Source organism: Ptychodera flava, chromosome 6, assembly GCF_041260155.1.
Source record: "Ptychodera flava strain L36383 chromosome 6, AS_Pfla_20210202, whole genome shotgun sequence".
NCBI lineage: Eukaryota > Metazoa > Hemichordata > Enteropneusta > Ptychoderidae > Ptychodera > Ptychodera flava.
Window position 1 is genome coordinate 35,506,601 of NC_091933.1, and position 13,297 is coordinate 35,519,897.

Consider the following 13,297-nt stretch of genomic DNA (forward strand, 5'->3'; position numbering starts at 1 on the left):
GACCTACGCTCATGATCTCTGCTTCACCTGCAGCTGCGCTGATACACGATGTGCTGAAGTCATTGCATTGATTGAACTATGGCGAAGAGTACGCAGGTGTTCGTCTGCTGCGCTGTTTTGATTCTTGTTTGCGGTCTTAATTTTGTAAAATGCGCAGACGTTATCTCTGACTCTGAAAAGGGAGAAACGAAAACAGGGAATTCAGAAGATTGTGGGTGCTCGGGTTTAAATCGAGCGAACACGGTGAAAGTAAAAGACCCCGGAAGCGAAGGGGCGGACAGTTCTGAAAGCAAGGCTACAGAACACGAAAATGAGGACCCAGCTGAAAAATACACAGAGGAGGCGAACGTTGTCAAGCCACTCTACCCAAGGACAAATCAAATGGCATACGTCAAAGGTGGGACGTTCACAATGGGGACAGACACCCCAATAGTAATACTTGATGGCGAAGGACCGCCAAGAAAAGTCCAGTTGGACGCGTTTCTGGTGGACAAATATGAAGTCAGTAACGCAGAGTTCGAGATTTTCGTGAACTCCACTGGGTACGTGACTGAGGTGAGTGCCCACACGCGTGCCTTGTGGCACGAATACCATTCTCTGATGTGGAACAGTAAAAAGTGTGTGTTTGAAACAAACAGACTGCCCATATCACGGTGCTCAAATAGACCGCTCAAATATATTGTGTTTGATATGCTGGATGTTGTTCTACTCATAGTGCTCGCTTTTTAACCTTTTGTGGATGACTTTTTCTATCAATCTTGATTGCTGCTTTTGTCATAATTAATTAATTTAACCAATACACATTTCATATTTCATTTTTGATGTACCGGGGTACCATTTTACGCTTTCTGGTAGTGTTGAGTAATAATAAAGAGTGGATCACAGTGCTGAACCTTTAGCAGGAAAAACCATAATAAGAAACAGTTGTAGTCATCAGTGTCAGAAGCGAGACAAAAAAAAAAATAAACACACGAGGGACAATGACACACCATAGACAGTGGAGTGTATTTACTGTCTATGGAGTCACAGATGAAACTAATAGATACCTTCCCATGACACCTGGAACCACAATACTAAGTACTACAACTCCATTGGTCACGACCAGGTGTTGTAACATCAGTCGTACTCTGGTTTCTATGGTTTTCTCAACTTACATTTTCTGTAGTATCACACAGCATCTGCTTGTTTTGTAGAAAGTTAAGAAACATTGCGTGCGACACTCCAGTGCAACAGATTTAATATACTACAATAAATTGCAACTTACAACACATGATGTTGCAATGACACCCCCATCCACTGCTAAATTATTTAGGAGCCTCACACCATGATAGAACATGTCACAGTCCCTCTACAACCATGAACATGTGTAAGAAAACTTTTCCTGGCATGATATTTTTCCCAATATCCTATGGGACTCTTTTTATACTGAAATAAACTTACGTTGTCCCTCCCTAGACAAATTTAATATTTTCTGTGTACATGAATGATCATGACTTTCAACTGAATGTCAGGAACATTAGGTAAGCTTAGTGTGTTCATCACATACAGTACTGCGTTGTTGAATACTTGAAAATTGGTTTTATTTTCATTGTGAGACCATGTCTTTTCCTAAATTCCATTGAGAGTAAAGGGATCTTTTAAACCTCCAAAAATGGCAACATTATTCACATTGCTACAATATTATCATTGTTGTTGTTGCTATTATTGTTGTTGTTGTTTGTTTGTTCATTTTTCTTTGGGCATTGGAGACGTCGTTTTCTCTTGTCATAATGCATTAATCATTTTAGTCTCCAAAACAAGCACAGACAAAATGCAGCTAAACCAATGGTCTTTTCTGATCAAAATGCGAGTCGCAAATGTCCCATACGAATACGAATCCTTGATATGTTTACATTGTACCATTAAATTTACTGTACCTCAGTACATCTGCATATGTAATATCTCGGTGACATATGTTCAGTGCTGATTGGTTGATATGAACAAGGTACCCTGAAAAGTGATATCAATGACTGAAACTGTAAAGAGTGATACATTCTCAGTACGCTTTCACTGTTTCAGGGAATCAACAGCCAGGCTATCTGACTTTTCCTTCTGAGAAATATCTGTACAATTGTGCCAAATGAGTAAATGACTACAGTATATGTCTAATGATTAGTTGCATGATTCAGGTATTGATCCAAACAATTGATAAGTCTGCCAGTTCTGTAAACTCCCATCATGGCGGATGCAAGGCTAAGTGTTACCATGGTTACTACAGAGCATGTAATGCTATCACTGCTCTTCTGTAGGTTCAAATCTTCCAACTCAGTTGCATTGAGTGTATTTGATGCATTGAAACATATTGTTACAAAAAAGACAGGTTTGATTGATTAGAGGCAGGACATAGTTTTTGCATCATCGTATAGCGATAGCGTTCACAAATGCGTAAAAACTGAATACATTTCAGACCCATTATGCCCACTATGCCTCAGTTATGGACACCCAGAAAATTCCCATTTTGTTCATCTCTCACAATACTGGGCAGTAGTAGTTGGATTGATGCAAAATGTTACTTCTGTAAAATATAACCCATGATTGATACAATATAAATCTGCCAATATGGCAAATGTAGTAGCACAAGATCTTTATAATGAATTAAGTCAGGCAAACAATGTTTGCAGTGAATTTTTTCCTCCTTGCTTAAACTTTTATTGAGGTTATTCAGTGATGACTGTATCCACTAGATTATGAGAGCCAGTGGTCAGGGTGCTGAGACCAGTGAAATAGCCGTTTCATAGATCTGTGTGATTGAATGAATCATTCCGAACTGTGACAGTGTCTGTTCATACGATTCACATCAGTACCAACCTTGAAGTTCACTGAATGCAAACTGGATAACCTACTGCCCATGCAAATATCCTGCAGGCCATTTTCATATACACCAAGCACACTGTAAGCTATTGCAAAGGTTGACACAGTCTCAATACTGACATTGGTGTTTTTGTTTTTCTGTTCCTCTATAGGCTGAAAACTTTGGAGATTCTTTTGTGTTAGAAGGAAGATTAAGTGAAGAAACACTGAGCAAAGTGACAGAGGCTGTAAGTTCAATGTGTCAATGGAGGCACATGGTAATCCCATAATATTTACACGTTTAGTATCAGTAAGCAGAGATGGCCACATTTCCAGCAAATTAAGCTACTAATTTGTTTGCATGACTTCAGTGTTAACGTTTTCTTCATTGCTCAGTGTGCAGGAATATTCTGCAAATTCAAACAAAGACGAGTGGCTGAGTTTCAAGTTTTAATCAAATTTTGCAACAGTGCAGTGTATCATTGACTCTGACAAAAACCCTGAACAAATTAATTTGTAATTCAATTTCATTCAAGACTGCTACCGTCTGCTTTGTGGCTATAGGTCACAAAATTTTATAATATTTCAAGGCTTTGCGAAGTTTTTGTTGAATGTGTCAATTTTCAGTCTAAAAAACTTAAGTCTTGTATGAACATTCTGTAAATGGTAGTAGAAGAGTTGGATAGCTTGTCCTTCATGTGTAGTGTAGCAGGGACTACTCAATGCATATTGATGGAATTTAGAATTGTAAATTTAGAAAAGACATCTCTACATTTTATACCCTAGTGCTTTCACCTTTGTCCTTGCGTAGAAAGTCCATGCAGCTATCAGTAATAGGGATGTACCAAGGTCTGATCATGAGAAAGCAAGAAGATGTGTTTGAAATCAAACAGTCTGGATTTCTTTCACTGCCATGGTTTAGCCAAATCCCATCGCTTTCTGTGGTAAAGTTGGACCTCTAATGAGGGATATTGGGATAAAAAGGATAATCTGTTCATCCCTATTGCATTTAAGCAGGTCCACAATAAATATTGACACGTTTTGGACAAGCCATGGGGATAAAATGGTTAATGGAGTTATTGTTTTGGCTGGATTTTTCAGGTAATGCAGACACCATGGTGGCTTAAAGTTATAGGGTCAGATTGGAGACATCCTGAAGGTCCTGATACTGGAATAGCTGACAGGTAGTGTATCAAATTTTATATTCATTGTATTGCAAATTGAAATGTTTCGATAAATTTCCTGGCAAAGTTCCCATGAGGGAGTAATGTCAATGGTTTATTGGAAAGTTTTATTTTATTGTTCCTAAAGTGACTTCCATGAAATTTTTTCACTTTATGTGTACCCCAATGATTCTGTCTCCATACGTGTGGCATTTGCGCATACTTATACAAAGCTTCTACTTGCTACATTGATGGAAAACTTCGGTGTAAGTTGGCATTTAGTACACTAGCATAGCACAACATTTAGGACGGATCGGAAACATTTGCTGTGAAAAAATGTCTGAACTGCAGTTGAGTATCTTTATGAGGGAGACCAAGTTTTTTAGAGCAGCTTTTGATGAAGAAATTGCCAACAAAACCCATAGCTATGGTGTTACTGTACCCTTGACTTCATGTAATTTGGATACAGACACATGCAATGTTTTCATTCAGGTAATCATGGATGTATGCCCACAATTACAATTCAGTGAAAAGAAAAATTCCAACCAATTCATGAGCTGTTTAACTTGCTTAGTGAAAAGAAAATTTGTGCATTATATGTTTGTATAAAAAGTATGAAATATTAGTCTTTCCAGAACCATGGAAATTGAAAATCATAGAAAAGGATAGACATAAAACCAGAATGCCTCTTAGTAGAGGGATTTTAGACAAACTGTTAGGTTGTTCCCACCTCGAAATTAAAAGACTAAAACTTTTGCCGAAAACGTTCATTAATTAAACTTTAAACCATTACATTTCAAAATCATGTAAAAAATTAGGGGTCACCATGCAAAACTTGATACTAGAGAAACAAACAACCTAATATTTACCAACATCTGAAATTTAAAATGTCTGCCATCTATGCATTTACTCTGTGGTGCAAAAATAAAGTCTTCAATTTTCACAAAATAAGCCAACTTCTTTACTTACAAGCTTTAATGAGCCCCTACAAGTGGTAGATCAGAAAAGAATTGTAAATGTTTGAGAGTCTGAATATCTGTCCCCGAGGTGCATCCTGCCTTAAAGTCAAGGTACTACGGTAGTTGGTGTGTCAATGAAGTCAGATGATGAGGCATTGGACAAAGTATTCAATTCTGTAAACTGTATTAATAGACATGAAGTAACACTTCAGATAATAGTGGCAACCTTCAATGATGTGGAGTACAATTTCCATACCATACCATTGACAAGCAGTATTTTCTGAATTTGTTTTCACTATTCAAATACATTCTACCAGTATAAATCTGTCGCAGTGTCCCGGCTAAATTTGTAATATGATTTTATGTATGGAAGGGTATATTACTAAAGGCTCATGTGAATACATAATAGAACAGTTACTTAAAGTTTCACTGATAGAAATAATTTTTTTTGTAGATATTAATTTAAAGAATATCCAATAAAAGTGATTATTTCTTGCTTTTGACCCATGGAACTTAGGTTGTGATGTGTGATAGATTGGCAATATTTTGTCTTCTGTACCAAAATAGTATCTTCTCTTTCCATGAACCATGAATTTAGAGGTTTTATGATGTACTAGTTTGTGTACTACTGTGTGCTTACAAAGTGTAGAGAACCCGTTCCCCAAAGTTATAATATGCAGCACTTTGTGAGCAAGACAAAATTAAAAAGGCTAAAAATTGTACCAGTGGGAAATATTTTTTATGTACCGAGGTAAAACTTAATCAGTCAGCAACCAGCATTTTGTTTTTATTTAACATGCACTGAGAGTAAACATACCAATTATTTACATAGTTTGTTTACAAGTAATATACCATATTTGTTTACTGAAAGATGTAATTTTCATGTTGTCAATTTGAAAGGGACAAGTAGAGAGCAAGAGTACCACTACTTGTAGTTATGTCCCTGAAGTGCGCTTAACTACATGTATATGTGGACAAATTTCTGAAGGGAAAATGAAAATGAAAATTTCAGATCTCTCCCTGTCGACCATTCCTGAGAAATAAATATCCCCCGGTGTAGTGAATTGAAAGTAGTTTCACTATGAGAGTAGAGATTGGGTCTTTGATACAGCTCAGACAAGATTGTCTGACAGACAGCAGTCATGTATTAATGTAGACCACAAACAGTCTAACACAAAATCCACTTCCCTCTTATTATCAAACATATTGTGCATTTATTTCAGTATTTCTGTCTCCAGGGTAGCACCATATGCTTGTCTAAGTGCATGGCATATTGTTGGTGATAACATGTATAGAATTAGTAACTTACACAGCCTGCTGGTATTTCTTTGTTTTATTCAGTAAAGGAGAATATTTAGTTTTGTAAATGCAGGATTGTATGTACTTTTTGGATTTCTAATCATGATGACCAAACAATAAAGAAAAAAACGCCTGATATCATACTTTTTCTTCCCCCAACCGTAAAATTACAGTATTTTAGACTCTTTTATCTCTATCACATATTGACCATAATATGCAGCAGTGAAAACAATAAAGCTAATGATTTTATATTGTATCAACAGTTTGTTTATATAACATACTTCGTAACTTTATCAGAAGTCTTCAATTTTCAAGCCAAATTCCTGATTTCTGTCATGTAAATGCTGCTGCTCGACTAAGGAACATATTTGATAAACCAAACACTTTCCTTTAACATGTTTGAAAGAGCCAGCAGTTGTAAATTTTGATGTTTATTTTTTCACTATATTGGTTTTAAATGTCAGCTACAGTTTCTTGTTCTGCTCCCCACAGCATGTTTAGACACACAATATTCAGCTTATCAACTTAGCCAGTACATGTGTAGACTGCATTGTTATTGTTGACATGTGAATTCTCTGTTGACTAGTAGCATTCAAATGTAAACAATGCATTCTATATGTATAGACACTGCATTGACAAGTTAAGCCTCTTTCTCCCAAGTGGTATTTATTTCTATGATTTGTCTATGGAGCCTGGTAAAAAAGGATTAAATTAGTAGGGCTTTGGTTAGTATAACAAGAACTTACAATTGACACAGAAAACAATATGGTGAAAAAATATAAGGTTACAGCTGATGGCTATGATTAAGGTACTATGTGCCTCTAAAGTGAAAGACTTAAACTCATGCTCAAACTTTCCTCAAGGAATTTTTCAACCATTCTCTTTCAAATCACGGAATAAAAATCAGGGGTCACTGTGTACGTTTTAGTACTGAAGAAACAAATTACGCAAGATTTACCCATACTTGAAATTCAAAATGGCCATCATCCCCGTAACTATATGGAGGAAAATGAAATTTTTGATTTTCAAAAAACTAAGATGATGGAAATGTTTCTTACACCGAGAGCTATAAAATGAGTCCAAAAATTGGTAGATCGGAAAAGAAAAAGTTTGAGAATCATAATATTTTGTCCCTGAGATGCATTCTACCCTGAAGAAATTAATTATCACCCTAAATATGGTAGACCAGGCCTTCATTGTGAGTATTAGGTGTTAATCTTACCAAGTATTGCAGTTTGAATTGATCATACAAAACTGCCATCATCCTTGTATATTGAAGGTTGTATAGTTTGGCCAGAGTTCAAGTCAAATGGCTTGATTAGCAACGTTTTCCCGTTTTTCCCTAAACTCAGGATGGACCATCCAGTAGTGCATGTGTCATGGAATGACGCTGTTGAATATTGCAAGTGGGCTGGCAAACGACTGCCGACTGAAGCTGAATTTGAGTACAGTTCCAGAGGAGGTAAAGAGAATAGGTGTGTGCAATTTTGTTGTATTTAACCTAATTACAGTTATTATGCATGGCAGTAGATGCATGTGTACGAGGATGTCACTCAACTGAACAGAGCAAGATACACACATGACAGACAAAGCATCATTATTTGTGAAGGAAGGAAAATCAAAATATTTTCAGAAAATTATGACATCATCAAAAATTATGACATCAATTTTCTATCCAATCCATTTTATTATTTTGTATATTACATTGACCATATGTACAACAATTATTTATGAAAGTTTTAATCACTGCTGAAAATGTTATTGTAATTTGCTCAGGACATTTCCATGGGGTAACCGGATGTTACCATCTGGCAAACATATGATGAATGTATGGCAGGGAACATTCCCGACAACCAACACTGCTGAAGATGGATATGAAGGCACTGCACCTGTACGTTGATATGGGAATTAAACAATTTGAGTAAAGAAGCCTTTAATGTTCACTCTGTTCATATATAGCAAGTCAATGTCTTAAACCTACTGAATTTTTTCTCCAAGCTTTGTCTGTTCCACATTTGCTTTTTAAACTCAGCATACTTCAAGAATATTGCAGTACAGTATAAAAGTAAACCATATTGGTCTGGCATTATGCACCTAAGTCAACTTTTATCAAAATATACACCAGTCAACTTTTTTCTAAATTTTGCTAAAATTATGATAAAAATCTGAAGGCAATAAAATGTGATGTTCATTTGGTCCAGAATTGTCAAAAAAATTACAGGAAAATTCACAAACTTGGTAAAATGTTGCACACTATAATTTTGGTGGGAAAAATTGCAGCGCTCAAAGGATTAACAGACTTTCTTTTCTTTTTAGCAAAAGAGACAGTCTATTACCTTGTAGATCTTATCTGCCACTGTTCATTGCCCAAGCTACCTCTGACATGATGTCATGCCGTTGCTATGGTTTCAATGACAAGTTTTAATAGAATCACAATGCTTGCTTGCTGTAGTGTGGGTAATATCATGGGTTATTGGCACCGCTTAATTGTGATTATACGGTATGCTGTGTTTTGCATAGATTATGCAATAATTGCTTGTATTTTAGGGTATTGCATTACTGATTCCTGAAAATTTATTTTCAATGCCGCCTGCATGTTGCTGAAATTAAACAAAGGGTCCCCTCATAGTTAAATGCTGGTAAGGATATTTTTAGATATGTAGGTCTGTGAGTTCCATTTTGATATGCATAATGTGCTATGTTTACTGATGGGACTTTAAAAATTCCTAATATAGTGACAGCTGATGGCAAATAACTGGAAAAACAGCTTTGTGGAATTAAAATTTTACCTCTGTAAGTTGACTTGCCAACTGTGGCTCTAGTAATTAGTAATAAAATAAAATAAAATAAATAAAAAACATTACACCCTGAAAGATTTCTAACTGTCCATAGTTTCTAACATTTAGATGAGATCAGTAAATACCACTAGTAATTAGATATATTATTAAGATGAGGTTTAACTATACAGACCATTACCAATAGCAACTGCCCTTTAAATCTAGCTATCAATTTGATTTCATTTTTATCCAGACAAATAAATTTCATCTGTGAAGTTTAATTGGGCTGCCCTTCATAAACTGATATCACTGTTCACATTTTACTAATAGTAAACTCTCAAAACTGTGTGTTTAAAAATTGTAGTTACCAGTGTGTGGTATTGCTGTATAAAAGTTGTGTTTTTCCAGCTTACTCAGTTTTCAAATATGAAGTGTTCTTCTTTTCACAGCTTAGTGTTTTTGCTATGGCAGAGGAAACCTACCAATTGGTTTTTGAGCGGTTTACATTTCTGCTGTTCTATGATAATGTAGCTTTTACAACATACAATTACCCAATGCCAAAGATAACATTCACCAGCATCAGTACCCACCTTCACAAAAAACACCATATTAATGTACAACGTCATGATAGAGTTATTGAGATGGTATTGATTTGCAGACTTTGAGAGAATGAATTTTTTCATTTTGAAGATGCAAGCTTTACTCCGAAATTGAATTTGGTTTTCAATATAATAGATGTCAAGGTGAGCTACAACAGATCAACATCATTTGGCCACTCAAAGTCAAAAGAAATATCTTATTCTAAAGATTCTGTGTGTGATCTCCCTTGAAAATAATGATACTCAAAGAAGTACCTGGTGTGACATCTTCAGCATATGGCGTGTTTCTTTGTAAATATGTTCATTATTCTCATTTCAGGTGACGGCATATAAACCTAATAATTTTGGCCTGCACAATACCATTGGAAATGTCTGGGAATGGACTAGTGACTGGTGGACTGTACGACACTCACCAGAACCCACAGTAAACCCTGTAAGTTTTCATTTCATAGCTTTGAATAAATCTACGTAAATAGTGTGAATGGAATTGCAGAGAGGAGATAGAGAGAGAGGTGTTGTTAGGTGTAGATCGGTAATGATGGAAAATAGCTTAGCTAAAGTAGTGGTGGATTTGTCTACCATGATAACATCAAACTTGGTGGCATGTTGATACCATATTGGTCAAACCTTTCCGTATGTCATTTAAACAAAAAAAATATTGCTACATCGGTCTTAACTTCCCCTGATGATAGCGACAGTAGCCCATAGAGGGCACTGTTCATATCAAGATATGCTATCCATTCATTGTCAACCTTATTATTGCAAGTGACAATAAATCTCTTTCAAAAAGTAAAACCTGAAGTAGAAATCTGCTCATTTATTGTTATCTGATGAAATTTTTAAGTCTCAGTAAACATTATTTTAAGATGAGAGAGCACGCCATTACATACGACTTGCCTATCATTATTTTGCCAAGTGTGGAAAGATAGTGCTATAACACATGGGTTTTTTTTTTTATTTTTCTGTAGAAAGGACCAGATAGTGGTGTCGACAAAGTGAAGAAGGGAGGTTCATACATGTGCCATGCTGTAAGTAAACACATTTTATGTTTCTTGGCATGTGTATATATTGACAGATATAATTGGCCTCCTCTCCTATCACCAACAGGTATTTTTCATCCGGACAGTATCTTCTCTGCAATTATGTCAGTGATCTAGCAAAAGCAATAACAACCTTCACAACAGTGAGCAGAAAGCGGTTTAGTTGTTGATGAGTATGAAAGATTTGATAAGTCAGATTTCATGCAATAAGATCTCAATTCATGGGGAAGAATTACGAACTCGATAATATTGCTACGGAAGCTGAAAATAATTCCAATTTTCTGGTATTCTCAGTCCTACTGTCATAGGTATCGCTGTGCGGCTAGAAGCCAGAACACACCGGACAGTTCAGCATCAAATCTTGGATTCCGATGTGTGGCCGGTGTGGACAACCCTCCACCTGGTGTAGAGATTGAAAACATGCCAGAAGCAAAGGTTGCCTCTGATCCGTAGATGGATGTACAAGATTTCAATGCAAGTCTTCCAGCGTCTTTGATAATAATTTTATTTCAGTTACTTGTAATTTTTGGCATAGTCTCCCTGTCGTCATGGGCCTGATCATAAAAACAGCAATTGACAATCTATTCCTAATAGTTAGTTTCCTCAACTTAATTTCAATTTTGCTCTTTTCAGTCACTGACTTTTCCATTTCGCGTTTAATTACTGATCAGTAGAGGCCATTCTTACAACTATGTCAAGAGTTACTATTTGTCTAATTTCTGTAAGCATCCCCGTGTAGCTTGTTCCGATTCTTCTTCATAGGACAGATTTATCTTTTCTACTTTTACACATGTGCCTTCCACTATAAACATTTCAATTCTTCACCAGAATCTGAATCAGAATCAGAATCATGAAGCGCTTCCAGAATGCCTGTTCTTGTCATTAGCAATATTTTAGTCAGGTGCAATGTTGAAGTTGGCTACTCTCACAATATTTAAATATCAGCTCATGAACACTTTTCCATCTATGTCTTACGGCGCCCTCGCTCTGTGTCTACAAGTACTTTTCAATGATGCTGTAGCATCAGTCATTCAAATTTACTTCAAATTTCTGTGGTCTCAAAGACAACATTTGACATGGAAATGTGCAATATTGAAGAATAAAGTTAGCTCAGTATTGAAATAAAAGTTAAGTGAAAAAGATGTGTATTTTTTGACTGTCAACATATTTAGTTTCTTAACAGATAGATACAGGGTTGGGATCACCAGGGTATATTATGAACATCTGCGATGTCTTCATAAAATCCTTGCTTATAAAAAAAAACAAGAGGGGAGTTATGTATTTTCTGATGTAATTTTCTTTGTAAGCTTTAGTTAGTTTCTTAACAGATAGATACAGGGTTGGGATCACCAGGGTATATTATGAACATCTGCGATGTCTTCATAAAATCCTTGCTTATAAAAAAAAACAAGAGGGGAGTTATGTATTTTCTGATGTAATTTTCTTTGTAAGCTTTCCATTTCTGAATATAACAGTAAACCTTGCCGCTATCATCATATCTATTCCTGTCAACATACAGCCTCTCTTTTTTCAAGGATGCTGATTTTTCCAGAATTTATCTGACGTAAAAGTGCCTGGGAAAGATCCACCTCTGAGTCAAGGAATGTATATTTATCAAATTCTAATCTGAGGTTGTTCTTAGTTTATCAATGCCACCATTCAAATGAATGTCACCATGTTCTAACAACAAAATACCGGTAGTGGCACCATACAAAGGACAGTGTACTTTTTTACCCCACCATAAAGTTGCTGTGAGTAGGAGAAGAAAGCATGCTGAACATCAACTGTTGGCAAATGTGTATGAGATCAAAGGTGTTGATGTGCAATTGATAGATACAAGAGGTGAGATTTCCTTGAAGATTGTGTTTCTAGAAAGATCATCTTATTCAGTTTTTGAAGAAGTATACTTGGGAGTATAACATGGAAATAAAATAAGACACTTTCAACTCAATACATATCTGTTTTGCATTCTCTTTCCATAAAATTGTTTTTCCGCATTAGGGCACATCGTGGAGTAAGTGCCTGCCTCCATCTTCCAATGAAAGTTGCAAATCAAGGCTGCCAGTGCAAATGTTCATGTTTTTTGTGGTATTGTTTTTTTTGGGGGTGCAGACTTTTACAACGTCCAAATACTCTTCCATCATAGAAAAGGTTGCTTGTTACTCTTTGAGATTTACAGAATCATCATTGCAATCAAATTGCTCACCACGCAAAATCATAGGATTTCACAATGCCAAGCTTATATTCCTATGACAAGAAAACTAAATATTGTCCGTCCAACAGGCTTGGGATTTAGTAATGCCAACCCTATTGGAGGAACAATATTTATTTTCTCATTAAAGGCTCACTCTGTTATCAGATTTATCTACCAGGAAATCTGTTTACTTGATAAAAATTTCAGTGCAGCAGAAAAGATTGACAAAAGTGTTGACATGCTTCTCACACATTCACTAATGCAAGAACCACAAATTTAGAAGGGCATCCTAAAACTTGTTTGTGTTTTATGTTAGAAATGCACTGCATTGCTGGTCTCGTTTACACTTCAGCTGATGCAGCACACCTGTGCAAGTGTTGAGTGAGATTTCAAGTACACCATAATGCAAATGAAAAGACTGTTGGGTCATCCTTTGA

The 13,297-nt window shown here is 36.0% G+C and overlaps 1 protein-coding gene across 1 annotated transcript; it reads left to right on the forward strand.

Moving 5' to 3' along the window:
• Positions 1–12,617, forward strand: LOC139135606 (formylglycine-generating enzyme-like). Its single transcript, XM_070703087.1, has 8 exons — positions 1–555; positions 3,003–3,077; positions 3,931–4,013; positions 7,603–7,725; positions 8,027–8,141; positions 9,946–10,059; positions 10,595–10,654; positions 10,961–12,617. The coding sequence occupies exons 1-8, from the start codon at positions 79–81 to the stop codon at positions 11,117–11,119; spliced, it is 1,206 nt and encodes a 401-aa protein (XP_070559188.1). The 5' UTR covers positions 1–78; the 3' UTR covers positions 11,120–12,617.
• Positions 12,618–13,297: the final 680 nt, after the last annotated feature.

Excerpts from the sequence above, each read along its gene's own strand:
- LOC139135606 (XM_070703087.1), top strand. The coding sequence starts at position 79 with ATGGCGAAGAGTACGCAGGTGTTCGTCTGCTGCGCTGTTTTGATTCTT. Across the intron at positions 4,014-7,602 it reads GATACTGGAATAGCTGACAG|GATGGACCATCCAGTAGTGC; the intron begins GTAGTGTATCAA and ends CCCTAAACTCAG. Across the intron at positions 10,060-10,594 it reads CAGAACCCACAGTAAACCCT|AAAGGACCAGATAGTGGTGT; the intron begins GTAAGTTTTCAT and ends ATTTTTCTGTAG.